Below are 27958 nucleotides of genomic sequence, written 5' to 3'. Positions count from 1 at the left end.
GATATATTAATGTCCTTCCAAAATGTGGGAGGCTGAGCCCTTCATCTTCTCTCTTCTTTGTTGCCCTCCTCTTCCTCTCAGAGAAATGAAGGAGCTCCCTCCAGGCGAAACAGAGCTGGCTGCAGCAGTGGGCCATGGGGACGCCCAGCAGCCCCATTGCCCGTGCTACATGGGCGCAGCATTGCTCTCCATAGCCAGCTAACGAGCCACCCATAAATCTCACCCACCCAAAGACCTTTTCCTCTCTGCACCCCCTGCCAGACCCTGCAGGAACTTGCTGCAGTCACTTTGCGGGTTGGTGACGTCCGAGGGGCACAACCCTCCTGGGGCAGGGGAAGGGTCATAGGAAGTATGTTTCCAATGGGACACCGGTGAACAAGGAATGCTGATAAGAAAAGAATCCAAATTAACTCAGATTAACTCTTCCCACCACCTCTTCAGCCCTGGAAGAGGTCCTGCTGCAGAGCAGAGCCTGGCAGTGTGGCTGCCAGCATCTGTAGGGATGACAGAGCTGGGTGGGCTGACGGTCCATCTCCAGGCACCCCCTCCTCAGATGTGACCAACAATACACCCTACCCATGGCTAAACCTGAGGCAGACATATGGGGGTGGGAAAATGCCCCTGTGGCAGGGGCAACATCACCGACGCGGTGGCCTGCAGCCATCTTCCACTTGCTCCTGAATGGGCTCAGGTGCCTCTCTGATCCCTGGGCCGTGGAGGTGCATTAACACTCAAAATTTGGGTCAAAAGCATTTGGCTGCACGGGGAAGGTCGTAGGGAGTGATGTGGGACCGATGAGACAAACAGGGGCTGGGGGAGACTTGCTACTGCCTTGCATAGATGGCAGGCAGGAGAAAAGAGGGAAAACTGACTCAAAGCCAAAGTAAAAGGAGAGAGAGGACACATGGACGGGACACAGATCCCTGGGTGTAGCTTGCAGGGGTGGTGGGTGCTGGTGGGCTCCATGGGGAGCCATAGAGGCAGCAAAAACCCCCTTGCAGAGTACTCTGGGATTAAGTTTCAGGGTTTCCTTTCCCCTCTACCTACCTCTCTGGTAGCATTGAGAGTTGGAGACTGACCCTTTGCTCTGTGGGGACGGTGGGTTCATCACACTGCGGGTGCTGGCATTGCCGTGGAATGGTACATCTCTTCCCATGTCTCAGCCTAGCTCACCTCTCCCTGCTTATGGAGAGGAAAGAAAGGGCTTGAAAGCTCCCAGGTTCAGAGCTGCAGAAATCACATTCCTCTGGGCTTTCCTAGTTCTCAGCAGCTTCACTCCGACCGGGGCACCCCTCTTCCCCAGCACCCAGGTACCCCCATGGGTCCGCGGACGCAGGGGCCAGGGCCCCCAGCATCATCGACTGTGGTGCTCCAAGGAGCCAGAGGTCTCCATCAACGGCAGAGGACCTCCTGGGTGGTTTTTATTATTTTACTTTATTTGCATGAAGATAAACTGCGCCTTTGTCTGTACAATTTCTCCTTAAATACTTGGCAACCCTTAAAAAAACAAAAAACAAAAACAAACAGAAAAAAAAAAAAAGGAAAGGAACAGTGCAGGCTACAATATCAAAACAGTATGATGCTTGTGAATAAATAACCCCCTGGGGCAGCTGGGGGACACGGCTGTTCGGATTGCACAGGGCTGGTGAACCCAACCCTCCCGGGTCCTCACGACCCCTTCCCCTGACAGGAGGAACGGTGGCCAGAGGGGGACCAGGCTGGGCACGGAAGACCCCTCTCTGCTGTCTCCCAGCTCCTAGGTGCCCGGCTCGGCCGTGGTGGTGCTGGCGTTTTTGTTGGTTTTACAGCAGAAATACTGGTTCCAGATTTGCAGGAAGGCTGTCCGGAACTTCTTGATCTTGAAGGCGTAGACAATGGGGTTCATGGCCGAGTTGCCGTGGGTGAGGAAGATGGCGATATAGGTGAGGATGTGCGGTGTCTCGCAGGATGGGCAGAACAAGGTGATGCAGTTGAGGATGTGCAGAGGGAGCCAGCTGAGTGCGAAGAGGAAAAGGACCAATGCTAACGACTTGGCGATCTTCAGCTCCTTCCCATAATACTTCTGGGGGTCGTTGGAGCTGGAGGAAACCTTCTTGTTAAGTTGCTTGCGGATGAGGTTGAAGACTTCCAGGTAGATGAGCAACATCAGCAACAGGGGAGGCAGGACCCAAACGAAGAAGTTGAAGTACACCATGTACTCCATGCTGATGACCGTCTCAAACTGGCACTCGATGACAAACTCCGTGTGGCTGGCATTCAGCTCCTGAGTCCTCCGCATCTTGTTCAGGTTGTTCCAGCCAAACATAGGGGTGAGTCCCACCAGGAAGGAGATGATCCAACAGCAAGCAATGGCCACTGCTGCCCGCCGGGGTGTCACCACGCTCTTATAACTGTGGAAGAGACAACAATTGCAGGAAATAAAAATTAAACACAAACGGGATGCTCTGCCTAGGGGTTAAGACTGCACCACGTGGGGTGGCAGTGCCGATGCTGACATGACATGGTGCTCCTCACTCCCTTCCTTGGCAGTTGGTAACAGCTTGTCCTGTTAGATCTATTAATGGACTGGTTTCTCTGCATGTGCCCTGGGGAACCTCACCCTGTCTCCCACCACCACCCACAGCCCCATGGATGGGCAGAGACGTCAGACATAATTCTGGAGCTCCGGGGGTTGATGCCAAGCCAGGAAATGCATTAGCAACCCGGAGCGTGCCTGTGTATTCAGCCCTCATACCTAGCAGGGTTTCATGTAGCTCTGGCAGCGCACCTTACATCTGAGCACCCTAAACCCAGAGCAGCAGGTCACCCTTCCCTGCCAGCAGCCCTGCTGGCACCCTCTTCCAGACAATTCCACCTGCACCAGGGGAGGAAATCGCCAGCAAAAACATCCTCTGGGACCCGCTGGGCTGGAGGAAGGATCCGCTGGTGCTAATGGACCTCTGGGGAAGCTCCTGGGCAGAGCCTGTTTCATTTCCTAATGTTCTGGGCCAATCGACAAAACCCTCTTTCCTAATGGGCCAGTGCCAAGGGATGGAGGAGGAGGAGAGTCGTGCCCCGGTTGGGCTCTGCTCCCTCCCTGCTGCCACTGGGGATCACACCAGGGCTGGGCTCAGCTCTCCAGAGCTCTCCAAGCGGGAAGTGGAGCCTGCAAATTGATTTTTCCTCCTGGCCCTCAAAGGCAAACTTCTCCTTTGAGGCCGAGAAGATTCGCAGCCCGAGTGTTATTGCTTTCCACCGGAGGGGATTGAACAAAGATCATTTTTGTGACTGCTGAGTTTTTCAGTGATGCTGATGTTAACCTGGCCACGGGGACCATGTGGAGATGGCTGGCAAAGCTGGATCTCCATCCTGATGATCAGAGATCCCTGCTTCATGTCTGCAGCCTTCACCTGTGATGGAAAAATGGAGCATCTGGGGGATTTTTAATACAGCTAAGGACCCAAACCCACTCTCCCTCCCCCTTGAAGGTCCTTTCTCAACTCCTGTCTCATGGGTGAGGTGTCAGGGTTGGAACATGGAGGGGTGGAGGTTGGAGGGGGGGACATCGGTCCCCAGAAGTCCAGAGGGTCCAGAGCCATTGGTCCCCAACAGCTTTTCGGAATGAACCCCCTCTGGTCTGGGAAAAGATTCCCAGCATCCTGGAGGCAGCCAGGTCCCGTGGGAAGGAGGTGGCAATGCGGGCTGCTGTTTCCTCTGAGAGCCGAGGCTGGAGCCAGAGGGTGATTTATTCCTTGTGGGGAGGAGTGAGGGCAGGAGACCCTGAGAAAGGTGCAGGGCAAGGAAAGCTGGGGCATGGGGAGGACGAGGGGTGTGGGAGAGCACCAGCACTGTGGGTCAAGTGAAGGGAAAGGAGGGGGGGGGGCCCATGGGAGTGGCAGGTGGCAGAGGGCTACCAGACGCTCCCGTGGGACTGTGTGCTGGCCTGTGCATCCCATGTCATTGAAAACAGGCTCTTGGGGAGGGCTGATGTGCCTGTCCAGATGTGACACCCCACTCGCATCTCCCCGGGCTTGAGCAGCTTGGGGGGGGGGCGACACTAGAAACAGCAGCACCAACCCCCCCTGCTCTAGCTCCTTCCCGTTTGCAATCCCTGCAAGCTGCGTCCCATCTCCCCACTCCCAAAGGTTTTTAGGATCTCCTACTGATTTTGCAGAACGTGCTGTCGTCCAAGTTGCTCCCTGCCCTGCAGAGCTGTGCGACAGCCATCGCTGGAGAGACAAGGCTGCCAAGAAGCAGCGGTGCCACCGTGGTCCCCAGACACCTTCCCAGGGCTTGCAGCCAGCACCCAGGCACAGAGCTGCTCCCGGAGCACCCAGCCCTTCTCCTCCTGCCCTCCTGCCTGTGTCGGGGGAGCAGATGGGACAGAGTGAGCACTGACACCCTGTTGTTAGTCATGACCCAGGGTCAGATCAGAGGACACAGTGTTCACACTTGCAGCCAGAGCAGAGGGGATGGGGAGAGGCTGCAGGGGGCCCAGCCCTGATGGTCCTGGCCCCCCGCAGCTCCAGAACATTTCGTGTTGTTGCAGATGGCTATCAGGACAGCTGCGGAGGTCGTGCAGACCTCAGGTCCCTGGCTGCACACAAGCTCACACCGTCCAGAGTGTATAACACACACATGGCAGAACAACCGCCCCACACGCTGCCGGCTGCTCGTCCACCTCCCCACTTCAGCACACATCCCTCCCTCCTCCTCGCTGCACATCTGTCCTCGCTGCATGTCTGTCCTCCTCACTGCACATCTGTCCTCCTCACTGCACATCTGTCCTCCTCACTGCACATCTGTCCTCCTCACGGCACATCTGTCCCTTCTCACTGCACATCCGTCCCTTCTCAGTACACATCCATCCCTTGTTAATACACATTCATCTCTCCAATGCACGTCCATCCCTCTTTGCTTCACATGGACGCCCCCACCCCACCGCACATCCGTCCCTCCCCTTCGCTGCACATCCATCTCCACCACCTCGCTGCACATGCGGGCCCTGACATGCACAACAGTTGGAGCACCAGGACCTGTCTCTCCCTGCTCCTCGCTGCGCTTTGCACCATCAGGTTTAAGCGTGGCACTGCAGAAGCAGCCAGCAGCTGAGAGCAAAACCTGTTCGTGCATCCCCCTGCACATGTGCACCACGGTCACAGGAACCATGGCTGAACCTGAAAAATCCATAGACCATAGCAACATTTGGAGCTGGGGCTTTTGTTCTTTTTGCTCCTTCAGGTGACAAACCAAGGGCAGGGGCAGAGGCAGCACCCTGCAGGGAAACGTGTTCCCCAAGGGCTCACGGGTGCCCACGGTCCCTCGTCAGCCCTACATGGAGAATGACAAAAGCCATTAAATGATTCTGAGTTCCTCCTCTGTCCGCCCCATGGGGCCTGGCAATGCAGCTCTCATGGGGCTCAGCTGCTCTGGAGACTGCAAACACTACTTAAAGGAGGGAAATGCAAGATCCCACCTAATGCTCAACCCCATGGCACAGGGCATTTGGTGGGGAGCAATTAGCAGAGAGGTCGGGGACAGACTTACTGTTCCTGTGTTTCTTCCTTGGTTATGCCATAAAGAAAAAGCCTTTCTCATTTACCTCATTTTGCATTAATATGATAGGGCTGGGGTTTGGGATGAGTCTGGGAGGAAGAAGCACTAGAAAATGTTGATAATGGCTCACAATTAATAAATAATCTTATTATTATCAGCAGCATCGGAACAATTGCTAGCATCATTGCAATTTTATTACTACTATTATTTTTATTAACAGCTGCGACTAAAACTTCCATGATAATAGTCACCACCATCATCATACAATTTGGGTTTGTTTCCTTTGTCTGTGGGGTTTTGAGCCTGACCATAATTGCTAGATTTTTCTCCTGCCCTCCCTCATTGGTGGTTTTTGCACCATCCTTTTCCCACAGAGATGGGCACTGTCCCAAGTCCTCCTGGATGCCCTGCCAAGGCCAGGAGAAAGGAGCCTGGAGGGAGCACAGCAATCATCCAGCCTCATTGATATCCTGGCAAAATGGGATGGGCAGAAGCTTTGGTTTGGTGTGGAACAAAAATGTCTTTGAGGGTTTGGAAAATAATGCAAAGAGGCAAAATATCAATTATTGATAGAGTGTTGTTTGCATCCCCAGAAGGAGTGCAAGAAGTGATGGTTGGAGGAAGAGGCAGACAAATTGTGCCCGAGGGCTGCACAGAGCTAACGGAGAGACGTGGAGCAGGGGGGTCCTTCGGGGAGAGATGCTGCCTTGGGATGGGTTGCAGGCCACTTGTCTCCAGGAGATCATGAAATGCTCCCTGGGCCCTCACCCTGAAGACACTATCCACCCTCCTTTCCCTTCGCTTGTCATTCCTACACTATATTCAACTTCTACCACATTTTGACTTGTCCAGACCTCTGCATCCCTCCCTGCTGCAGCCCAGGGAGCCCAGCTAAGCCCAGAACCTGCCCTTTAGGTGTCTGGCACTGGGTGGGAAAAGCCCCAGTGGCCATCTAACATATGAGGACACATCTGAAAACAAATGGAGAGAGGCATATTCATTGCATTTCTATTGATTTCACTTTTGTCTTGGTGTCTGTCCCCCAAGAGAGAGAGACAAAGGCTCATTTCCTAGATCTCCAAACCAAACACTCACAGATTACAAATCTAACACTCACAGAACATCTCCTCTTGTTTTGGTTTAGAAAGCCTCAAAGATTCCAGGTCTGGTTTGAATAAAATTTGTTTGTTTTTTAGTATCTCTGGGAATATCCTTTTTGTCCAGAAAATGCTCACAGTTGTCCAGCCAGCCCCAAGATGCAGCTTCACTGGTCCTTGCTCTGGTAGGGTATATTGCAGTGCAATTCCTGGGGAATTAATTCACTAATGAAGGCAGGCCATCGCTAATGAAATGAAGCTGGAGCCAACACGGTAGGAGGAAAGGAGGCCAAGCTGACATGAAGATCATCTGCATCATGACTGCAGCACGGAAAAACATCCAGAGCATGCCCTGATCTAATTGAAAATCTCTAGACAAAAGTGCTTTGATCTCAGAGGATTTTTGATTCTGTTCCTTTTACCAGGCTGTATCTTTGCTTCAGATATTTCAGTGTCCTGGAGGTCACTGGGTGGGAAAACTCAGATGTTGGTGTTCAAAACTGCTCAGAAATGCGAAGCTGAGAAACGCGAAGTGGCATCTGGGTTCTGCAAGAGATGATCTCAGCCATCACTCAGGGCTGGGATGGGAAGGACCCTGGGCAGCCCCACAAGGTGGGAAATGCTGCAAAACAGACACTGTGTGACAGAGGAACCCTGATCATGGCTCCTTTGTCACCTCTAACCCTGGCTGTGAAAAGTTTATTCCTTCTTCAATCTCGTGCTTTGGCTATTTTCCTCCTTCCCTTCAAATCTCTTTTGGGCTTCATTTAAGTAAAAACACTAAGTTCAAAATCTTGAAAGTTATCAAGGATTTGAAGCTGTATTAACATGTCTAAAAGGACTGTTAGCATTAGCATAAATGCCCCTTAGCACCAAGGTCCCTCTAGCAAAATGTAAGTGCATCTCCTATCTGCTCACATCCTTCCTACATGACAGTTGGGAGGTTTGTGGCTCTTTGGGGTCAAACACCAGCTGCTCAGCCCTTCACACTCCTGACAGGATCTGTCCAACAACTGCAGCACACGCTCGTGATGGGCCTGCGTTGTCTGCAAACACTGCTTGAGCTGTTGGATGACTCCTGCCACGAAGGCATTTCACACCCTCCTGCGTCACCCTGGCAAGGCTCACGGCCAGGATGGGGGGTGACAGGTGGCAACGACACAACCATGGAGGTGATGTGAGAAAACATCTTCTGGGCAGAGGGGTGCTGACACCGTTTCAGGATGTTACCCTCATGGTCGCATCATTTCTGGTTTTCTATCTTGAAAGAAATGTGGATTTCTGACTGTGGGTGCGTCGTCATGTGGCCTTGGGAGGAACAGATGCCAACCAACATCAGCCAAAGCTGATGGAGCTCTCCATGACAGCCTGTTCCTACAAATGCATGGAAGGGAGGAGACTGGCCCTATCAGCATCTCCTCTGGGATACATGGGGAACTCTTGTCATCTCAAAAGCCCAGACTTGTTGTTTGTCAGATGCCAGCTGGCAAGTAAAGACATGAAAAACCGGTACAAAACCCATGGAGAGACCTTCAGATGAGCAAGAGGAATGTGTCCTTCTGCAGCAAGGACATTAGTGTTGACTGGTCATGAAGCCCCTGTCCTGCACCAAAATAGCCCAGCAGCCTCCATCAGCACTGAAATACTTCCCACTCTGACACCAGTGTTTTACCACAGACAATTCCTAGTGCTCCAAAGGGACCAAGAGGACCCAAGGTGCCCTGTGCACTTGCACTGTCCCCTCCCACCACCTCTGGTTGGTTGGTCTGAAAGAAATTTGAGCTGTGGGAGAAACCTGAGAAGTGCCAACAGACCCCTGGGACAAGAGGGGACAGGGAGAGAGGGCAAGCCAGGTGGCTGCAGCAAGGTGGTTTCCACCGTCCTGGCCTCAGGCTCCTTGCATGACCTTGAGGAACTAATTTAAAATGAGCTGAGGAGGAAAATCCCTGCCTGGCACCATGTCCATGTCTATTTGCTCAAGGTGAGCGAGACCTCAGCTGGAGAGGACAGCTGGGTGAAGACAGTGTTGGGTTTTCTATAGGTCACACTTTCAGTGGGGCTGCAGTGGGTCCCCATGGCAGGAGAGGCATCAATGGGAACAAAAACCTAATCTCCACCCAAATCTCCACCTAGAACCTCTCTGGCATCTATTGAGACAGAGCCTGGGTCAGGGCTGCCCTGCTCCCATCACCACCAGCTGCCCCAGTCTGGAGCACGTACTGGGACAGCCCAGGGGACAACAGGAGAAGGGTGCTCAGTGCTCCCTGAGCTGTGTGCTGCGAGCAGAGGTGGGTGCAGGAGGTCCAAAGCTGGGAGTCTGGGAGGGACTCCAGGGATGGATGTCCCCAGTGAGTGCCAGGTCCTCCCTGCCACGCTGCTGAGAGTCCCTCTGTGTGCAACGAGCTGTGATTTCAGAGGTCACGGCTGCCACCACAGCTGGAGCAGCGCCCTGAGGAGAGGCAGAGCAGGGCTCAGACCACCCTACCCAGAGTCAGAGAAGGATTGTCTCACCATATGGTGTCCTTTCTTCTCGGCATCAGCTCTATGAACAGCTGGAACCTTCCTAAGCCCTGTATCTCAGCCCACATGTGTGACCTGGAGTTACCCCAAGCTCAGTAGAGAGAGGACCCGGGCATGACCAACCCTCTTCTTTGAGAACCTCTGCTCCCAAAGCACTTTGAGTCTCCTCCACTGCAGCAAGAGGAGCACCACAGCACAAGGCTGCTTAATGCAAACCTTGCCCAAAGCCACCATGAGAGAGGCCGAAATTATATGTATGGGGGGGTCTATAGATCTGTGAGTGCACTGGTTTTTGTGCATCTCACTGAAGTTCCTCCTGGTCCAGCCTGTGTCCAGGGTTTGGTTCCACCATCCTAAAATATTACCTTTCTGCGTAGGAATTATTCTGCAACAAGTAACAAGTATTCTGCAAAGCGCAGGCGGCTATGGCCAGGCGAAGCAGCTGGCAAGTCCACTGAATGTGTCTAACTGCTTTTAATAGCCAGTAATTCTTTAATGGATAAAGGCGAGGGTGATTATGAGGTTTATGAGAGCAAATCCATCCTGCCAAAATTGGCTGGTCCCCACACACCGAGACACGCGTCCCCAGGGCTTTGGTGAGTGTTTCATTCAGCGGTGGGTGAAGCTGGAGCTGGCCACAGCTCCCACAAACGACAAGAAAGCAACAGAAAAATGAGATTTTGTTCTTTGAGCTTTGTCAGAGCAGGTTGTGCAGGGACCTGGACCATTTTCAGCCCTTCTGAACCCCAGACAGTGTCTGGGGAGATGCTGCTGCCTTGGTGTGGGTTCAGCCTGCCCTGGCACATCTCCCAGGGCCTTGGAGGGACCCTGGGATCACTGAGGACTGCAGAGGGATGTGGGCACATCTAAAAGCAGCTCTAAGGATACAAAGATCCCCACAAGAAGCAGGGGAAATAAGGTACAAAAGGGATTTGTGGGCTAAAATGCCTGCAAATGGGGGATGATGCTTCTACAGGGCAGACAGGCTGTGCCAGGGTATCTTCACCCCAGACTGGCAGTACAAAACATGAGAGTCCATCAGGAATATCCATCCAGCGGATGGCTACAAGCGAGGGAAGAGGTGTCCTCCCCCTGCTCCAGCGGTCCACAGCATGGACCCAGAGGGCAGACACATCTCCCCACCTCTCTGCTCTCTTGATGCCATCAGCCCTGGTGGGACCAAGCCTCAAAACACACATCACAGCCCAGCCCACCCTGAGCTTGGCAGCTCCCATGGAGCAGCATCACCCACAGCCTCATGAAACTGCTTTAGGGCTTGTTTCCCTGCTCCCCAATACCCATAAACATGCCCACACTGGCCACCTGCTTTTTGAGTCTAAACCTGCCATATTTTGGTTCCAGCTAGGGGATCGAGTTATCTTTGCCTGCTGAGCCAAAGAAACTTGTCTTATCACATCTCTGGTCTCTGGGATGTTAGGAGCAGCCACAACATCACACCAGCCTGGATGAGCTCATTGCCAAGCCGTTGCACAGCCCTTCTGGGGCTGCTCCTGGCCTCGATGGAGAAGTAGCTGCTGGCTGGATCTCTACAGCCTGCTTTGTTTGGGAGGTCTGCGCCACTGGACTCCCCGCGCTCTGGAAATGAATCACAACCCATCTTTGGGAACAAACCACAGGCTTCCAGTAACTGCAGAGCTTCTTTCAAATCACTTGCCCGGCTGTCCTCGTGGCAGAGGCGGGATGTGAGTAACCTCCACGGCGGCTGACAGCTTGGGCATCCCAGCGGCTCCACTGTGGCCGGATGCTGCAAGGGGAAGAGGGGGCACAGGAGGGCTGGGGATCACAGGGGCAGAGGATGGAAAGCACGGGGATCTTGCATATGTCCTTCCCCTTCAGGCTGTGCCCTGGGTGTGGAGGAGACACTGCTGTTTGTCCAAAGAAGGCAAAGGAGCGCGTGTTGTCTGCCACTACTCAATGAAAAGGCAATATTTCTTGCATCCTTCAAGCACCATCCTTCACCCCAGCAGCAAATATAAATCCCTTGTGCACATAAAGTTAATCTTGTTTTCAAACTGGGCTTGGTTTACAGCCTGTGGCTGGATCGTGACACGTTCAAGTGCTCTGTGATTGTATGAGCAGCGATTCTCAGCAAAGACCACTCACCCGGTACTCAGCCCCCCTCATCCCAAATGTGGGTGGGTGGGGGCTAAGCAGGGGGCTCGGGACACCCAGGGCATGTCTGATGGAAGTGATAATTTAATTTTTGCCTCTATGGGGGAGCACTGCCCTCTAACCCCAGGCAGCACCTTCATGCCCCAAAGGGAGCTGTGAGACCACCTGATGCTTTGGGCAGCAGTGAGTGCCTCCAAAGGTGCTGGATGTCTGCCCTGGAATGTTCTGGATGTGTCACCCTCCTGCTGCCATGTGACAGTCCTGATGGTGCGCCCAGTGCTCCTGGTCAATGGGGTACAAGTTGCACCGAGCCACAGACTTGTGCCCAGACAGCTCCAGGGCTCCCTCCCAGCTCCACCATGTGTGGCCACAGCTCTCCAGGATTTTTCTGGATTGCTGGCTTCTCCCTCCAGGACCTCGAGGTAGGTGGGAGGGAAATGATTTAACACTATTGGCAACGACTGCAAAATCATGAAACAAGCTGTGGGATCTCAGAACTGGGGAAAAAAAAAATGTGATGTTCTTGTCTTTTGGCTCCTGGTTTCAGGCAGCAGCATTTTTGAGCATTTCTCTGCAATGCGAAGCATGAGAAGTGCTGCTTTAAAAGAGAAAATAAACAGAAGTTGAGATTCTTCTACAGCACCAGGACCTTGGGAATTAGGGCACATAGAGAAGAAGATCCCAGTCCCTAAGAGATGGGGGTGAAATTACAAAAGCTGGCTACATCACTGATAGGCAGCATGATGGACATGATGGACTTGCTTTTGCTGTTATGCTCGTTCAATAAACTTACTGGACATTTTCAATGTCTAGATAGTTTTGTTGTCAAAAATAGAAATTTGGTGTGCAAACATCTCCTTGGAGAGGAGTATGGGTCAGTGTCCGAGGGCCAGTCCCACAGACCCCCATCACATGCCTGAGCCCCTTCTATGCTGGGAGCACCCCCACCTCCAGCAGTACACAGTTTCTTCAGGGCAAGAAGGTTTCAAGAGGAGCCACTCAAAACCCACATGCATCCCTCTCTGGACAGTGTACTGGACGTGTTTCTCTCCCAGCATCATGGTGGGGAGATCAATGTGCTTGACCAGGAGTCTCAGGTCATCTGCCCTCACCACACCGGACCATCGCCCTGTGGATCTGGCCACCTCCAAGGCTCTCCCACACCAGCCCTGCCCCTGCCGTGGTGATTAGCTGGGAGCTGATTGCCCAGGCCTGGCTCAGCAGCTGGTCCTGAGCATCTCTGTGTGTCACTGTGTGATTAGAGATGTCAGGACGATGTACTCGTGTAGTGCAAAGAAGAAGGGATAAAAGGCAGCTTTGGATATCTTCAGTGCAAATCCAGGACTTTTCTGGCTAAAAGCAGTGTTTTTTCAATTGCTATTTGTATTGTACTTGATATTTTCTGTGCACTGCATATTTTTGTTCTTTATGCAAAAGAAGCTCTTTGAAACAAGGACTCTGAAAGTCAGTCCCCAAAATGGAGAAGGGAGAGGGAAGAGGGGAGGATGAAGAAAGAAGGCAGCTCTAAAAACCACTTAAAATGCCAAATCTGTCAAATGTGGGCTCTATGAGAAATTGAAATGAGACGGCAGATATAAAATGCCTGGCGTGATCGGGCTCTGAGAGCCTCTATGGCTCATACCCCATCCCACAAAATGCTGTGGCTCGCAGAAAGCCGGCAATGCTGGGAGGAGGATGCCAGCTAGGGAAGTGCCTGGTGCCATCTGTACAGCACCAGGGCATGTTGCCCGGTGCCACCGTCCTTCCCTGAGTGTCACCATCATGCTCTGCAAATGATGCTGAATTAAAGGACAAGTCAGAACCCAGAGGAGACCTCCAACCAGGTGAGTCTGAAAAGCACCAAGAGCCATTAAAAGGCAGGAGCAGATCAGGGGTCTAGAAGGGAAATACAAGGGGTGTTGAGACCTGCTGTTGGCATTTCATCTGCATTCAACAGGACATGGAGCTCTGCTCCCTGCATAAATAGGAGGCTGGAAACTGGAGATGGTATCTCCTGTTAAGAGGCATTAACCCAGCCACGAAGCAGGGGTGAAGTGGGTCTTTATCTCTCCAATGCAGAAGGAGTCTTCAGAAAAAGACATATCCTAAATTACAGCTGGAACAAGAGATTGCTATCAGCTGCCTTTTAATTTATTTATTTTTACACTTCTGCTTGCTAACCCAACTCCTAATTTTGTAGTCAACAACTGAACTCCTCAGTTTCTTAGGCTACAACTTGTTATTGTTGTCCAGGATCCTCACAGCACAATTTGTTGCTCTAAAGGGAACACTTCCCTTCTTGCATTTAGCCCAGTTCAAAGATTAGTACATTCAAGACTGAAAAATTGGCTGGAAGCTCACAAAATGAGGGAGATTGTTTTCTCCACCCAATGTTTAAATGAGAATTAGGAGTGCTGACAAGATCCACTGCTTCTACAACTCAGAGAACATGGTAACCCAAAACAACCAGTTCAGCTTCTTCTGTCCAATGCATATTTCCCCTGATCAAAAGATCAATTTCAAATGCAAAAAGAAGTTGGATTAATTTAATTATTTTTTTGCTAATGAGTTGGCTAAATGTACTTTCAGTTAGGGAAAATTGTTTTAGAGGTGCCTTTTCATGCTATATTTGACTTCCAACCTCTGTCCAAACACAACTTGACACAAAGCTTGAGTAAAACCCGTGTTATTCACCCCTCCACAACACCATACAAACAGGAGGAGTGAGGATCAGAGTACATAAGTGTCAAGCCATTAAGTTATTTATGTTGGGATGAACCTGTCCGGTGCAGATCTATATATTGTGATCAGCCAAATGAAATGCCAAATTGAGAGTGAAGGCTCCAGTTAACACCACAATCAAATGTTCCCTCACTGCAGAGAATCAATCTTTTGCCAGGAAAACAAATAAAAAGTGCAAAAGCAAAGCAAACTTGAAGTTTATTATTTAAAATCTGTTTCCTTATTCAGATTTAAAAGACTATTTATTCCCTTGGAGGAAAACTGGTTGACCTTGTTTCCTGGAAGGAAGCAGCTCAGTATTTTCATCAGGATGGTGGAGCGAAAGAGCCGAGACCCAAGACCAGGAATTGCAGAGAAATGCATCATCTGGGCATAAATGATACCCTGTGCATCTTCCTAATTACCCTGGCAGTTAAATCCAGGCGAGGAGCAATGGGCAGACATAGCCTGAGTCTGCCCAGGCAGCCTGGCTGGCGCAGGGCATGGAAATGAAGGATGCGTGGGCCAGGCGGGATCGACTCCTCCCCAAGCACGAGGACTGTGCTGGTCCCTGTGACGCCTGTGAGGGACCCGGCACCCCCCTTCCCTGGTGTACAAGGGACACGCAGTGCTGCAAGAAGGTCCCCAGGCTGCTGGGGATGGAGACGCTTTGCTGTGGCTGGTCCCGTGGCACTCAGGGCAGGGGATGACCCTGCGGAGGGTGGCCACCTGCATCGCTGATGCTGCGAGCATCGTGGGAGCGGGTGTAAAAACAAGACGGGGATGGCTGCTGGTATCAGGGCACCTTGAGCTCCCTTGAGCAAACAGAAATCACCTGTGTTCCAGCAGCGCCGAACGTGGGGAATGATCTCCCTTGAAATCAAGCCCTCTTGCCTGCACCCACGCAGGCGTCTGCCTGGCTCTGCACAGGCTTTGCCACGTCCATCTGGACGCGGGCTGTGCTCTGAGCTCTCTCCCAGGCTCGGCTGCTCAGTGCCGCAGGCGAGCAGAGCTGTTTGCACTGAGGAAAATGAGTGTTTCATTTGTGCATGTTGCAAGGTTTAAGTCACTCAGTGTTGTTATCAGTGCAACAAAGAAAGAGAAATAATTTAGTCTGTAAGACTGTGCTAATTATGGCTATGTCTGAGACAGCATTTCTTAGCAACAGCCTCGCGGTGCTTTCGGAGAGTTTGTAGCATCATTCCCTCTGTGAACAGATGGGGAAACTGAGTCGCAGAGGGGGGCTATGACATGCCAAGTGAATTAAGATGAACTGAGTTGAATAAGAAAGGATCCCTGGTGCCAGGAGCTGGCAATTCCCTTACTTGAAGGAGGCCAGGAAAAATCATCCCAGTCTCTGGATGCAGGGAGAGAAATGGCCCGGAGAAGATGGGTAGACAGCCATGCCAGCGATGTCCCAGCTTTCTGTGCTCTGGCCCTCCTTTGAGGAGCAAGGGAAAAGTTTTGCCGTCACCCCGGGCAAGGTCTGGGACCGGGGGATGTCACCTCCCTGACTCTGTGTCCCCGTGGTCCTGCTTGGGCATCACAGGTACCCAGGGCTCTGTGTGCAAGAACACCATGGCCGGTCTCAGCGCCAGCATGGACAGAGGCTGGCGAGGAAGACAAGGAAACAGGGCTGGGGAAAATATCTCATTTCCTCCTCCAGCTCCTTTTTGTGAACAGAGACTTTTTTTCTTAACAAAAATCCAACTAAACCACCTAAGACTGCAATGGTTGCTGAAAGTAGTCCCCTGCTCACTGCCAGGTGGGCAAAGCCCAGGCAAGGAAGGGATGGGGGAAGGATGGAAAAGGCAGTCAGAGATGGGGCAAGGGTGTAAGGGGGGAGCTACTGCGTCCCACTGGGCTCAATGCAGTGAAGGGCAAACCCAGATGCTGCAAAACTTTCCAGGATCCTGCTCTGCACTGTCCTACATCACCAAAAATGGTCCTTCATCCCCTATTTGCCCCCCATCGCTCATCTGGCCCTTAGCCCATAAGCAATTGCTGCCTGTGCTCTAGAGGGAGGAGGATCGTAACCCCTTGGGGTTATTTTATACCCTCTTGCTGATGGCATCACCAGTGATGTCTCCTTAAGACCCAGACCTGCCCGTTCAGCTGCTGTCCGGTTGGAAAGGCAGCTACGTGCCCGGCAGCAGGCTGCAGTGGAGTTGGGTGCTGGCAGAGCAGGGGGTGCTCAGCTCATTGCTATTCCACAGGACACCCCACTGGCTGTGGGGTTTTTTTGTGGCTGCCTTGGAGAGCATCAATTGCTCTTTCTTGCAACTGGGCACCCCACACAAGAGTCGCATGCCTGCCCTGGCAGCTGGGCAGCCGTGCTGCCAGAGAAGGCATCGCCCTGCCAGGAGCCCGGACAGCCTCTGGGATAGCTGGTTTCCCATTTCACGGGCTTGAAAGTTCAGGTCACCTTGGATGTGTCCCAAAAGGACCAGCTCCCTGTGACTGCTCCTCCCAGCCCATTGGCAACCCACATGCTGGATTCTCCCTGGCTCTCAGCTCCTGCATCCATCTCTGCTGCATCTGGTGGGATCACTTTGAAAAATCATTAATTTATCTTCAGGATAAACCAGTGCTCTTCATATTAGCTCAGCTGTGCTGGCTGTCATTTCCCCAGGCTCTGAAATGCTGCTGTTGTCCCCAAGGGGACAAGCCTCTCCAGCTGCCCCTGTCCCTTCCAGGAGTCTGTCACCAGTGTGGTCGCCTCCACCCTCCATGTCCTGCTGTCTGCAGGGACCGCAACTCCCTGTGATTCACACCTGGGCTTCCCTCACACCCCTGTGGGAAGGACCCTGCAGGGTTTTTCCCTGTCCTTCCTCCAGCCAGAGATTTTCTTCCATCCCATCAGATTCTTTCTGCTCTGAAATGATTCCAGTGTGTGTCACAAAGAAACTCAACTCCCAGGTCATTTCACGACAGTGCCTCCTCCACATTTTCCTCCTTTTATCCACCTCTCTTTCTGTGGAGTGACCTTTCTATCCCCCCTGCCTCCACACCAGAATATAGACTGGCAAATATACCAATTTTCTGAATTTCAGATCCCTCCTGACTCCCTCATGTCTGCTCCGACCAGTCCCACCGAACTCCCTCTTCATGCTGAGGCTCACATGGTTACCCCTTGGGATGAGTCCCTCCTCCCTGTTGTCAGGCTGGTTTTGAGCATGACTGTTCGGATGTAGTGGCTCTGTGGTTCCACTGTCCCCATCCCTGAGCCTCTGTCCAGCCCTGCCTGCTCTGCTTTGGAGACCCAGGGACTTGCAGTTCCAAGGCCACGCAGCTGGGTGGCTGACACGTCCCCTCAGAGCACATCCCAGTGTCCAACAGTCCCTTGTGTTTGGGTACAAGGTGCTTCGAGACGTCCTGGACAAGAGATTTTGTTGGGTCTGGCCTCATTGACTGCAAATGGCAACTATGGATCTGAGGGGGGTCTCTCCAGATCAGACTTCGAAAACAGGCTCTGGTGCGCTTTATCCCAACCAAGCTCATGGCCAAAATCCCCTTTCTGGTCAACAGAGTCAACCTGGTACTTTAAAGTCACAATTAAGATTATTCTTATACCATGAGTGGGCTAGAAAAACTGTGCTGTCATGTACCCTGGGGCATAAAAGGGGCTGAGGGTGGCTTGGCTGCTGGTGACCACATGGCACACATCGAACCAGAGCAAGACAGATGTCACATGCATATGCCAAGGGCTGAGCAATGACACAGAGACCAGCCTGTGGCTCCAGAGCCGGTTGCTGGGGAGGGGATTGGTGCCAGCCCCCTGGCAGAGGAGTGCCTGAGCCCGCCTGCACACCCAGCCCAGAGCTCCTGAGTCACTTATTCCTGCTCTGTCGCCTGCTCTGGCTGGTGTAGAGCAGAGGCGGGACCCTTTCTGTAAAGAGCAGGTGATGACGACACCTCCCATTGATGGAGTCACAGTCTTCCATCTCAGGGGGTGGGGGAAGACCCAGGACCCACCACCAAAGGACTCCTGAATGCCCTGAGCCAGCTCCAGCACCGGATGGCTGCTGTGACGGCACACACCACGGTGAGCTGAGCCTGACTCACTCCTGACACGCTGTCTGCAGGGCCGGGCTGGGCTGGCAGGGACCGGGCAGGCTGAGTCAGCAGATTTTGCTTTGGCAGAGTCTCCTTCCGTAGGGTGTTTCACTTGTCTTATTGCCAGCAGCTGCACAGGTTCCCTGGAAAACACTGGACACCAAGCCCCGGTGCGCGCCACCATCACCTCCGCCAACCCCGTGCCCTTGGAAAAACCCCAGTCACTCTGGAAAAGGGAAAACCTTCTCTGAAGTGCTCAGTGGTGTTGCTGTAAGTGTGACAGTCTGTTTGGGTCTTCCCAGGTGTTTCTGGGGTTCTGCTGCTCAACCATGGTTCTGATGGACTATCGTACCACAGACAGGACCATCGCTCACCTACAGTGAGGGACCTCACCTTTCTCACTGCAGACACTTCACTGCCCATCCCACCACCTCCGAGTGGCCCTGGCTGTTGGTGCTCCTCACCTTTTGCTCATTGGGGATCTCATGGTGAGTTTATATTGCCATGGGATGAAGAAATGCAAGCCAGCTAGTGTCCCATCTGCCTGTTTTGTAGAGTAGGTCCCCTTGTGTTGATGGTACCCAACACACCTGAATCACTGATACGGAGGTGGCAGAGCCTCGCTGGGTTCAACCCACCCATCTCCACCTAGTTTGATGTCTGTGTTCCCTGCAGGATGAATACAATGGGCAGCAGCCCCCTCGCCAAGGGCATCGTCCCTGCAGGTGTGTCTTGGCCGCTTTTGACTCAGTGGATGGAGATGTTGTCACTTTTAATTAGGACGGACTGCTGACAAGAGTGGCTTTTGGAATTCTTGACTCCAGGCTCTGCAGATCAGGGACCTGCCACTCAGAAGGACCATTTGGTCTCCTCGATAATCCTGTTTCACTGAGTTACTCCTCATGGATCACCATGGCATGGGCTGGGATGATGGAAGAGCCTGGCTGCCCAGTGCCCTGGGCACAGTTGTGACATGAGACCAGTTGATCACTGCACAGCACATTAACAGAAAGCCCAGGTTGTCCAGCATAACCCAGTTTCCATACCTGTTGTGCCCCAGCCTCTGTCCCTGCCTGGTACAGTCACCCTGAGCAAGCCATGGTGCTTCTCTATGATTCAGTTTCCCTGACTACAAATGTGCTACTGCCCATGCTGGGAACATGCCTTTAAATTTACTGGTGATGCATTGTCAATGGTCAATGCTTTAACCTGAAAATCAGAAGAAACGGGGAAAAAAAAAAAAAAAAAAAAAAAATTCCCAGAATATGATTTTGGGGTGCAACCTGCAAACACCAGCAAGAAGGAGTTGGGTTTTGTTCATCGTCCTGCAGTGCAGCGCAGGCAGATGTCAGCTCTGCTGAGGGGACAGATGTCGACTCACAGCTAACGGGGTCAGGGTGAAATGATACCCTGGGCAGACTGCTCAGCATAGGAGCACTTCTTGCCTCACTCAGAGATACAGGAGAAGGGTTGGAATGAGACAGGGTGCTGCTACCCTGGAAGCCCATCCAGGATCTCTGAAAGCCATGCATCTCCCCTTGCCATTTTAATCCAGAAAATTTGGGAATAAACCCAAATATCAGCAAGTCCAGAGCATCCCTGCACAGGATTCACTGCTCTTCTCCCCTTCCCTCTGTGCTACTGAGAGCGGAGCATCCCACAGTCAGAACCTCGCTGCATTCCAAGGAGATGGACACCCACAAACCCCAGCATTTTCCCTAAGACCCCAGGAGCTGGAGACACTGCTCACAGCCCAAGTCGCTTCCCTCTTGCTGGCATGGCAGTGACTAGTTTTTTCAAGTGACCTGATTTCGCGTCTGTCGGCAAACATCTCGTGGCGTCGCTGCAGCAGCTGTGAGCGCTCCCGCCGAGCCTAATCCAGACATCCCCTCACCGAGGGAAGAGCCCTCGTGGCTTTGATCTCTGACTTAGCACGCTCTTGGCTGAAAATTACTCTGCGGATCACAGAAAACCAGCTCATCTGGGTATTTATGAGAATCTCAAGACCAATATAAGCTGCTGGTAAATCCCTTTCAGTTTCCAAGTCTCTGAGTATTTTGGTGATACCAGAACTGAGCTCCTGGTCCTGGACCAACACAGCTCATCCGTGTACCCCAGATCTGGTTTGAGCAGAGCTTGGTGTGAACTGTTCGCTCTGATGAAGCACCCACACGCTGAGCTGGTGCAGGATGCTCAAAACTGCAGCTTGGAAACAGCTCAAAGTCTCCACCAAACCTCTCTGGACTGATTCCTGCCTTTTATTCTCCATCCTTGGTTCAGATTTGCCTGTTCTTTGGGTATGAATGTCTCCATAGATCACCCTTGTTTGCTAAAAATATACCTGGCAGCAGGCAGCAAGGGAAGAAATAAAGGCAGCTGCAGAGACCTGTCAGTGCCCCAAATTTATCTGGTTTAGGAAAAGTGGGAGCGTTTTCCTTGGAAATTCAATCTGCTTTCACAGGAGCAGGGCCAGTAAGGATGGATGGTGTCTTTTCTTTGACTAATAGAGGCTGAAAGAAACCTAGATGAGCTCCTGGGTGCGAGAGCCCCGCTGCACCTCCCTGAGCTCATGCTCCAGCTCCAAGTCACCTGGACGCTTTTGAAATGTTTCATCTAAATTTAAAAATAAACCTCGGAAGAGCCACGGTTTGGTTTATTCACTTGCCTGGCGGGATAGAATCGCTTGCCATTGTCCTCACTTACCACCTGCCATTTTGGCCAGGCTCACTAGAGACATCTCCACTCACACTTGTCTCCCTGGGGACACATGAAACTCATCACCTGGCCAGAAAATTGCCCTCAGATGGAGCATACAATACTTCTTTTTTTTTTTTTTTTTTTTAAATTTCACCCCATTGCTCTGGATTGAAACCCTTGTGCCAGCTGAAAAATAGCTTCTGTGGTTTGATACCCCCCCCTTCAGTGGGTACCACCCTCAGAGGACCAGCTCCCACAGGCACTGGGGCCACCACACATCCCAGCCTGGTCCAAAACCTCCCCATCTCCATCCTCGGACACATCTGCCGGGTCTCAGAGCCCAAGCATCCAGTGATGTTTCCCGGCACTTGGTGTTGGGAGCACTGGAAAGATTTCCCACGGGCCCTTAGGTGCTTTGGTGCTTTGGAATTTGTGCCAAAGCAGGGTCTCATCCTGACGTCCTCCTCATCCCCCCTCCCGTGGCAGCGAGTTGCCCACGTCTCTCCTGCCAAGACCCTCCATGAACTGTCAGTGGAGGAAAGGGAGGAAAACCATCTAGGATGTGTGCCCTGCTCCACGACCCAGCTGGCTGAGGGTGACGAGACTTCCTACGCTTCTGTGTGACCCAGCCCCAGCTGGCCTCACGCCTGTGGCCCTTGGCAGGCCTGGAGAGAAGGGGAAAGAGCGCTGCAATCCCAGCAAGAGCCCGGGCTCAGGCAGGAGTCTCAAAACAGCAGGGTCAAGGGGGGGAAAAGCTTCTCCCTTCCACCGCCGGGTCCAGCCAAGATTTCACAGGCTACCTGCAAGTCCTCCTCCCCTCCTGGCTTGCAGGCACTGCAGTCCTAGGCCAAGGGATGCTCCTGCCATCCCTGAGCTCTTTTATTTCATCAGGCTTAGGACAGGGCACCTCTGAACCATTGAAGAATGCCCGTGCTGTCCACAGTCACCCACAGACCATGTTTTACCCTGAGCCCTCCCCCTGCTGCACCCCAGCATCCTGCTCCCCATTTCCTAGCAATTTCCAGCCCAATTTGGTCTAGTTTCCATGGCTCTGCAACCTCACGTGTGCGTTTGAAACCTTCAGCAACACAATACAGCTTGTCCTGGTGGGATGCTCCTCAGGATGCCACAGGGTGAGAAGGGCAGGGCCGGGGGGGGCACCCTGATATTGAGGCCCAGGCACAGAGGGTAGAGGTCCCTGCTGCAGAGTGAGAGACCCCACGTACAAGGGCTCTTGCTACCAGCAGGTTTCTCTAGTTTTTCTTTTCCTGGCACACGTTTCAAAGTATTTGAGGAAAGAGCTGGTGGTCCAAGAGAAGTGGACAAGATAAGGACTCCCAAGGCCGTGCCAAGACAGGACCAGGCTGCATCTGTGCACCCAGGCTCCACAGCCAAGGTGCTGTGGTTCAGCATGTTCTGAGGACACCAGCTCCTTCTGCCATGGCCCTCTTCAAAAAGCCCAACGCAACATTTCAGAGCAGAGCCAGGGGCCTCTGGGTCAGAGGAGGCTGGCCTCAAAGGAGTTACATTCCCCCCTCCACCAAACATCCCTCCGGCACCATCCCCTCCAACATCCTGCCGCCAACCACCTCTGCAGGGATGCTGAGGGGCCGGTTCCTGCCGGACACCCCTGGCCGGCTGCTTCCTCTCCCTTTGAACTTGTTTCATCTCCCCCGAATGTGGCTGCAAGAGGGAAGTTTGGGCTGGGCTGGGGGACCCCGCTGCGCCCGGCTGGGGGGATGACAAGACGGGGATCCTGCCTTGCCGCCAGGCGGGGAGGAAGGATGCGAGAGGGGAGATGTGAGCTTTTCCAGCAGCATGAAGGCAGCAAACCTATTTTAGGTGGTTTCCAGCTGTTTAGAGAGGTTTCTGTGGGGGCTGGGGAGCATGATAGTCTCTGCTCCAGCCTGCTCAACCCAGGAGATGCTCTTGCATCCCTCCATAGCCAAGAAGAGGCCCCTTGGGGGAAGGAAGTATTCTTCAGAGCCCAGCAGCCAGGAGGGATGCTACCCAGGGTTTTGGGACAGAGAGAGAGGATTCAGTGCTATATCCTGGTCCCCTGACCATGCTGGATGTGCACTGGATTTAGCTCCAAGGGCAGGAGGTAAGAGCTGCCAACTCAAAGCCATTCAAAATCCCACTCCATCCCACAAAGTCTGCCTACACCTTGCACGAGAGACCCACATTCCTCTGTGCTTCTGGGTCCGTGGGAAACATGGCCATGGGAGCAAGGAGGATGCCCAAGACAGCAGATAGCAGGGCCGGGGATGTGGGGGGTCCCCATGCATGACAGCCCACGAGACCCCCTTGGCCATGCTGGGCCATGGGTGGGTCACACTGGTGAGCATCCACTCCGTGCCAGGCTCTTCTGGGGACTTCCTTTAGCACAGGAGCAGGCTGCAGCATGCATGTACCCTGTCCCTCCCATCCCTGATGCTGGTTGGCCACATGCTGGAGGCGACATCCCTGCTCCATGTCCTGGCTGCCCTGGGGATGTGGCCGAGGCAGAAATCCCCCCACATCACTCCCCATATGCCCTCAAATCTCTGTGGGATGTCATCACTGCCCAGGACTAGATGCCATCACTGCTTGTGGATCTCGGGGGACATCAGCAGTTCTCCCTGAGCTCTCCCAGGCACGAGTGGCCGCACGTGTCTTGCTGGGTCCCCCAGGTCCTGACGAGGTGTCACAGACCCTCCGCATCCAGCACCAATTTGCATACTGGTGGGTTTGGTGTCTCAGTGAGGAGCGACACCATGAAGCCACGATTCAAGCTGTCAGCACTGTAAAAATGTTTTCAGTATCATCTTTTAGCATCTGGCAACAGGTTGGAAGAAACTTGAGGCATTTCAGATTCAGGAAATATTCTTTAGTGGCATTTTCTGTCCTATTTGTGATCTCCAATGTTGTTTTGCTGCTGCTGTGTCTAAGGCACAAAATCATCTAAAATCACCACATTTACCAACTGCCAGGAATTCACGCCAGGAAAGGAAGGAAACATCCAGGGATAAGTGAACAGGAGAGCTGGCAAAGCTGCACCTTTCTTGTTGAGGCTACAAAGCCTTTCAATAGTAAAGTAGGCTGCAAAAAGTCAGAGGAAAATCTCATGATGCTGAGTGCTCAGGCACATAATGGGATGACAAAATTCAGGGATGATATTGCATGAGAAAAACCCACTCAACTATATGCAGCACAGGGGGCTCTAACTTAATATTGCTCCCAGGAAAGCTCCTGGACTGAGGGCAAAAATCTCCCCGAAAAGGCCCATTTGATGCTCAGAGACAGCAAGGGAGGAAAAACCACTTGGTTTGTTAGAAAAATACTGACGAGAGCTAGGCAGTGTTGCTATGTATAAAGCTGCAGTACTCCCACACCTGAACCCATCCCCACGGCGCAGGGGATGCAGGAGGACCAAAAAAGCACCAGAGCAATGACAGGGTGAGAATCACTTTGGTTACGCTGACGGGCTGGAAGACGAGGATTTTTCAGGCTGGGAAAAATCACACTTAGGGAGGAAGTTGGGAACAGCCTGCAAAATCGTGTGTGGCAGGAAGGCGGTGGGCAGGGACTGTGCTTTATCCTGTGTGTCTCCCCCCCCCTTTACGGTCCTTCAGCAAGCAGCCTCCACTGGCCGCAGCTGCAGGAAAAACATCAAAGCAACAGATCTCTGGCCTGATCCAGTGGATTTGGGGACACCAAGTGCTCTGGAGCAGTCAGTTGATCCCGACGCAGGTGCCTCCTCTCCCTGTGTCCCTGTATGGGAAGGTGAATCCAGCCCAGGGAAGGGTCCAGGGTCCTACACCCAGTGGGGTCTGTGCAGGCTGGAGAGGGGGGCCATGCAAACCTCATGAAGTGCAACAAGGCCAAGGGCAAGGTCCTGCCCGTGGGTCGGGGCAATCCCCAGCACAAACCCAGCCTGGGCGAGGAGCAGCTGGAGGGCAGCCCCAAGGAGAGGGACTGGGGGGTGTTAGTGGGGGGAAAACTGCCCGTGAGGCAGCCCCGTGTGCTCGCAGCCCAAAACCCACCCGTGCCCTGGGCTGCAGCCAGAGCAGGGGGGGCAGCAGGGCCAGGGAGGGGATTCTCCACCTCTGCTCCGCTCTGGGGAGACCCCCCTGCAGTGCTGGGGCCAGCTCGGGGGCCCCCAACAGCAGAAGGACACGGAGCTGCTCGAGCGGGGCCAGAGGAGGCCATGGAGATGCTGGGGGGGCTGGAGCAGCTCCCCTGGGGGGCCGGGCTGAGAGAGTTGGGGGGGTTCAGCCTGGAGAAGAGAAGGCTCCGGGGAGCCCTTCGAGCGGCGTCCCAGGGCTTAAAGGGGGGACAGGAGAGGTGGGGAGGGACTCTGGATCAGGGGGTGGGGATGGGACGAGGGGTAACAGTTTCAAACTGTCAGAGGGCAGATTTAGATGAGATCTAAGGCAGAAATTCTTCCCTGTGCGGGGGGTGAGGCGCTGGCCCAGGGTGCCCAGAGCAGCTGTGGCTGCCCCCTCCCTGGAAGGGTTCAAGGCCAGGTTGGACGGGGCTGGGAGCACCCTGGGCTGGGGGAAGGGGGCCCTGCCCAGGGCAGGGGTTGGAACTACGTGATCTTTAAGGTTCCTTCCAACCCAAACCATTCTGTGATACTAACGCATGGGAGTTGGGTCCCTTTTGGGGGGGGGGGGTGGGATTTGTGCTGATGAAGGGTCATGGACCCCTCCAGCAAATGGGCTGGAATCCGTGCCTGAACACCAAAGTGGTCGGTGGGGTGACACGAGCTGGGTGTGTGCTCAGCCATCCTGGCTGGGCTGAGTTTTCCAGCAATGCTCTCAGCAGCCCGAGCCTTCCTGGAGCTGATGAACCCAGCAAAGGTGTCCCTGCAGCCTGGGCACAACCTTGAACAGAGCAAGGGGGACCCGTGACAGCGGTTGCACAACAAGGGGGTGAGCTGGGACTTGTGGGCTGCACTTGAGCGGTACCAGTGCTGGGTGTCCTCTCCTTCCAGCTCCACTGACACCCCCCCGAACCACTGTGGCACCCTGGCCCTATGGCTGCCACCCCCCAGCCCCAGGGGCTGCTGCACCACATCAGTGGGGAGGGGGGCAGCCATGAAGAAGTTAAATATCTCTTCCAGGTGTAGCAGAGTTCAAATAAAGTGCGTCCCCCTCATTTATGCCCCATGGTATTTGCTATGGGCTTGGCTTTGACAACAGATACAGATGATGAGAAGGGGAAAAAACAGGGAGAGGAGTCATTTGTGGGGCAGCTCCATAGCCAGGGGTGTCTCCTGAGTGAACCTGCCCCGTGAGAAGTGCCAGGCTGTCACCTCCAGTCCCTCAAAACCCCAGAGCTGTGTCCCACATGTCCATGAGCAAACAGGTTATCACCCGCAGGCTCCTGGGCTCCCCATGGCAAGGAAACACCTGGGCTGAAAACAAATCTATCGTCCCCCTTCCACACCCTGACCACCCCACCGGGTGCTCTCCCATGTGCGGTGGGACACACTTTGTCCCTGCCATGGGGACCCTGAGAGGGGCTGCCCTGACCTGCCTGCCAGCTGCCACGATGCAATCTCTGCCTGCACACCCAGCACCTCCCTGAACCCCCAAACAAAGCTGACAGAGGCTCCAGGACCCCTCAGGTGTGCCTGTGCCAGCAGTGTGGTGGAAAACCTTTCTCCCAGCGCTTCTCCAAGAGTTTGGGGGAATCTTAGTTCTCTTTTAACCCCCGCGGCAGCCACCGCAGAGCCAGTCCCAACACATTTTCCTACCTGACAGGGATCTTCACCCGCAGGTATCGATCCACAGCGATGGCCAGGAGCGCCAGGATAGAGCTCTCGGTGAGGATGAGGACGGGACAGGCCACCATGAGGCAGCTGTAAAACTCTGTCTGCGGTCCGATGTTGATGATGATGGCCAAGGGGATGACCAGAGCCCCCACGGCCACATCGGCCACCGCCAGCGAGACGATGAAGCAGAAAGTGGCATCTCGCAACGCCTGGTTCATCTTCACAGCCCAAATGACCAGGATATTCCCCGGCACGGACACCAAAGCGATGAGGACTTCGATAGAGATGTAGGCAGCCTGGAAGGCTGAGACGGGGTGTGCCATGATGCTGCGGTGTGTCCCCCCCTCACGCTGGGGTCCCTCGGTCACCTGCAATCGCACAGGGAGGCAGTTAGCAACTGGCATCGTTAACTGCGCTGCGAGCCGGGATGGAGCCTGTGCGGGGAGGAGGGGGGGGGGGGGGGGGGATGTGGGGGGAAAAAAACAACCCTCTCCCATCTGTGCCGTCCCCTGGGGCTCCAGCCTCCCCCCCCCCAAGGGCTCATCCCGCACCCACCTCCATCACCCCGCTCCGCAGCAGCTCCAGAGTTGCAGGGCGAGCGGGAGCAGCCGGCCGGGCCCGGGGAGAGCAGCGGAGGGAGCGCCCCCCCCCCCCCCCGCCCTCGGGGCCGCCCCGGGGCCGTTTGCCGGAGCCCCTCGGGGCCGATGGAGCCGGAGCGGAGCCGCCGTTCCTCCCCGCCCACCCCCGCTGCTTCCTCCCGCCGACCTCGCTCCAACACTCCTCACCTTGTCCTGCAAACTGAGGGCTTGTTTTGGGGTGTCCTCACTCCAAAACGGCAAGAGCTCTTCACCCGCAGGGTAACGCGGGGGACATGGCGGGGGGGGGGGGGGGGGGGGGGGGCGGCCGGAGGGATGCTCGGGGCGGGGGGGGCACCGGGCTCGCCGCGGACAGCGGGGCTGTGTCGGGCGCCGGTGCCCGGCACCGTTCGGCTCCCGCAGGCTCTGCCAGATCCCAACCGGAGCCGGAGCATCACATGGTGCAGCCTTCCGACCGTTTAAAGAGCGACTGACCCGATTTGGGGCTCGCCGGGCCCGGGAAGAACCGGGGGAGAGGGGGCGGGAGGGGGAGAGGCGGGAGCAGAACCAGCCCCAGCCCCAAGTTCCCGACACCGGGTCAGGTCCCGGGTTTAGCACCAGAACCGGTTTTTGAGGCGGGGTGTGAGCAGAGGATCCGGGGAAGGGAGCAGGAGCCAAAGCCTGAGCTCGGGGTGGGCGAGGACCCAGCGAGGACGGAGCAGCCGCTGCTCCCAGTTCAGCCCCAGGACCGGGCCGGCACCCCAAGTCAGAGCCGAACTGGCCCAAAGCACTGCGGTGCTTGTGTGGGCTCTGGCTGACAGTGTCTCACCCTGAATCACCGCCGAGGTGGGTTGGGGGTGAGC

At 54.2% G+C, this 27958-nt stretch overlaps 1 protein-coding gene across 2 annotated transcripts; it reads right to left on the bottom strand.

The window, feature by feature from the left end:
- Positions 1-1415: 1415 nt before the first annotated feature.
- ADORA1 (adenosine A1 receptor) lies at positions 1416-27602 on the bottom strand. 2 transcript variants are annotated; one of them, XM_033001949.2, is made up of 3 exons: positions 27306-27602; positions 26503-26888; positions 1416-2390 (listed from the first exon to the last, which is right to left on the bottom strand). In XM_033001949.2, the coding sequence occupies exons 2-3, from the start codon at positions 26841-26843 to the stop codon at positions 1757-1759; spliced, it is 975 nt and encodes a 324-aa protein (XP_032857840.1). In that variant the 5' UTR covers positions 26844-26888; positions 27306-27602; the 3' UTR covers positions 1416-1756. The 2 variants fall into 2 exon arrangements, with proteins under 2 accessions (XP_032857840.1, XP_042655968.1); XM_042800034.1 differs by lacking the exon at positions 27306-27602 and adding an exon at positions 27076-27120.
- Positions 27603-27958: the final 356 nt, after the last annotated feature.

Source organism: Tyto alba, unplaced genomic scaffold, assembly GCF_018691265.1.
Source record: "Tyto alba isolate M040663 unplaced genomic scaffold, T.alba_DEE_v4.0 Super-Scaffold_30, whole genome shotgun sequence".
In the NCBI taxonomy this organism is placed as follows: domain Eukaryota; kingdom Metazoa; phylum Chordata; class Aves; order Strigiformes; family Tytonidae; genus Tyto; species Tyto alba.
This window is presented reverse-complemented; position numbering and strand designations above follow the sequence as displayed.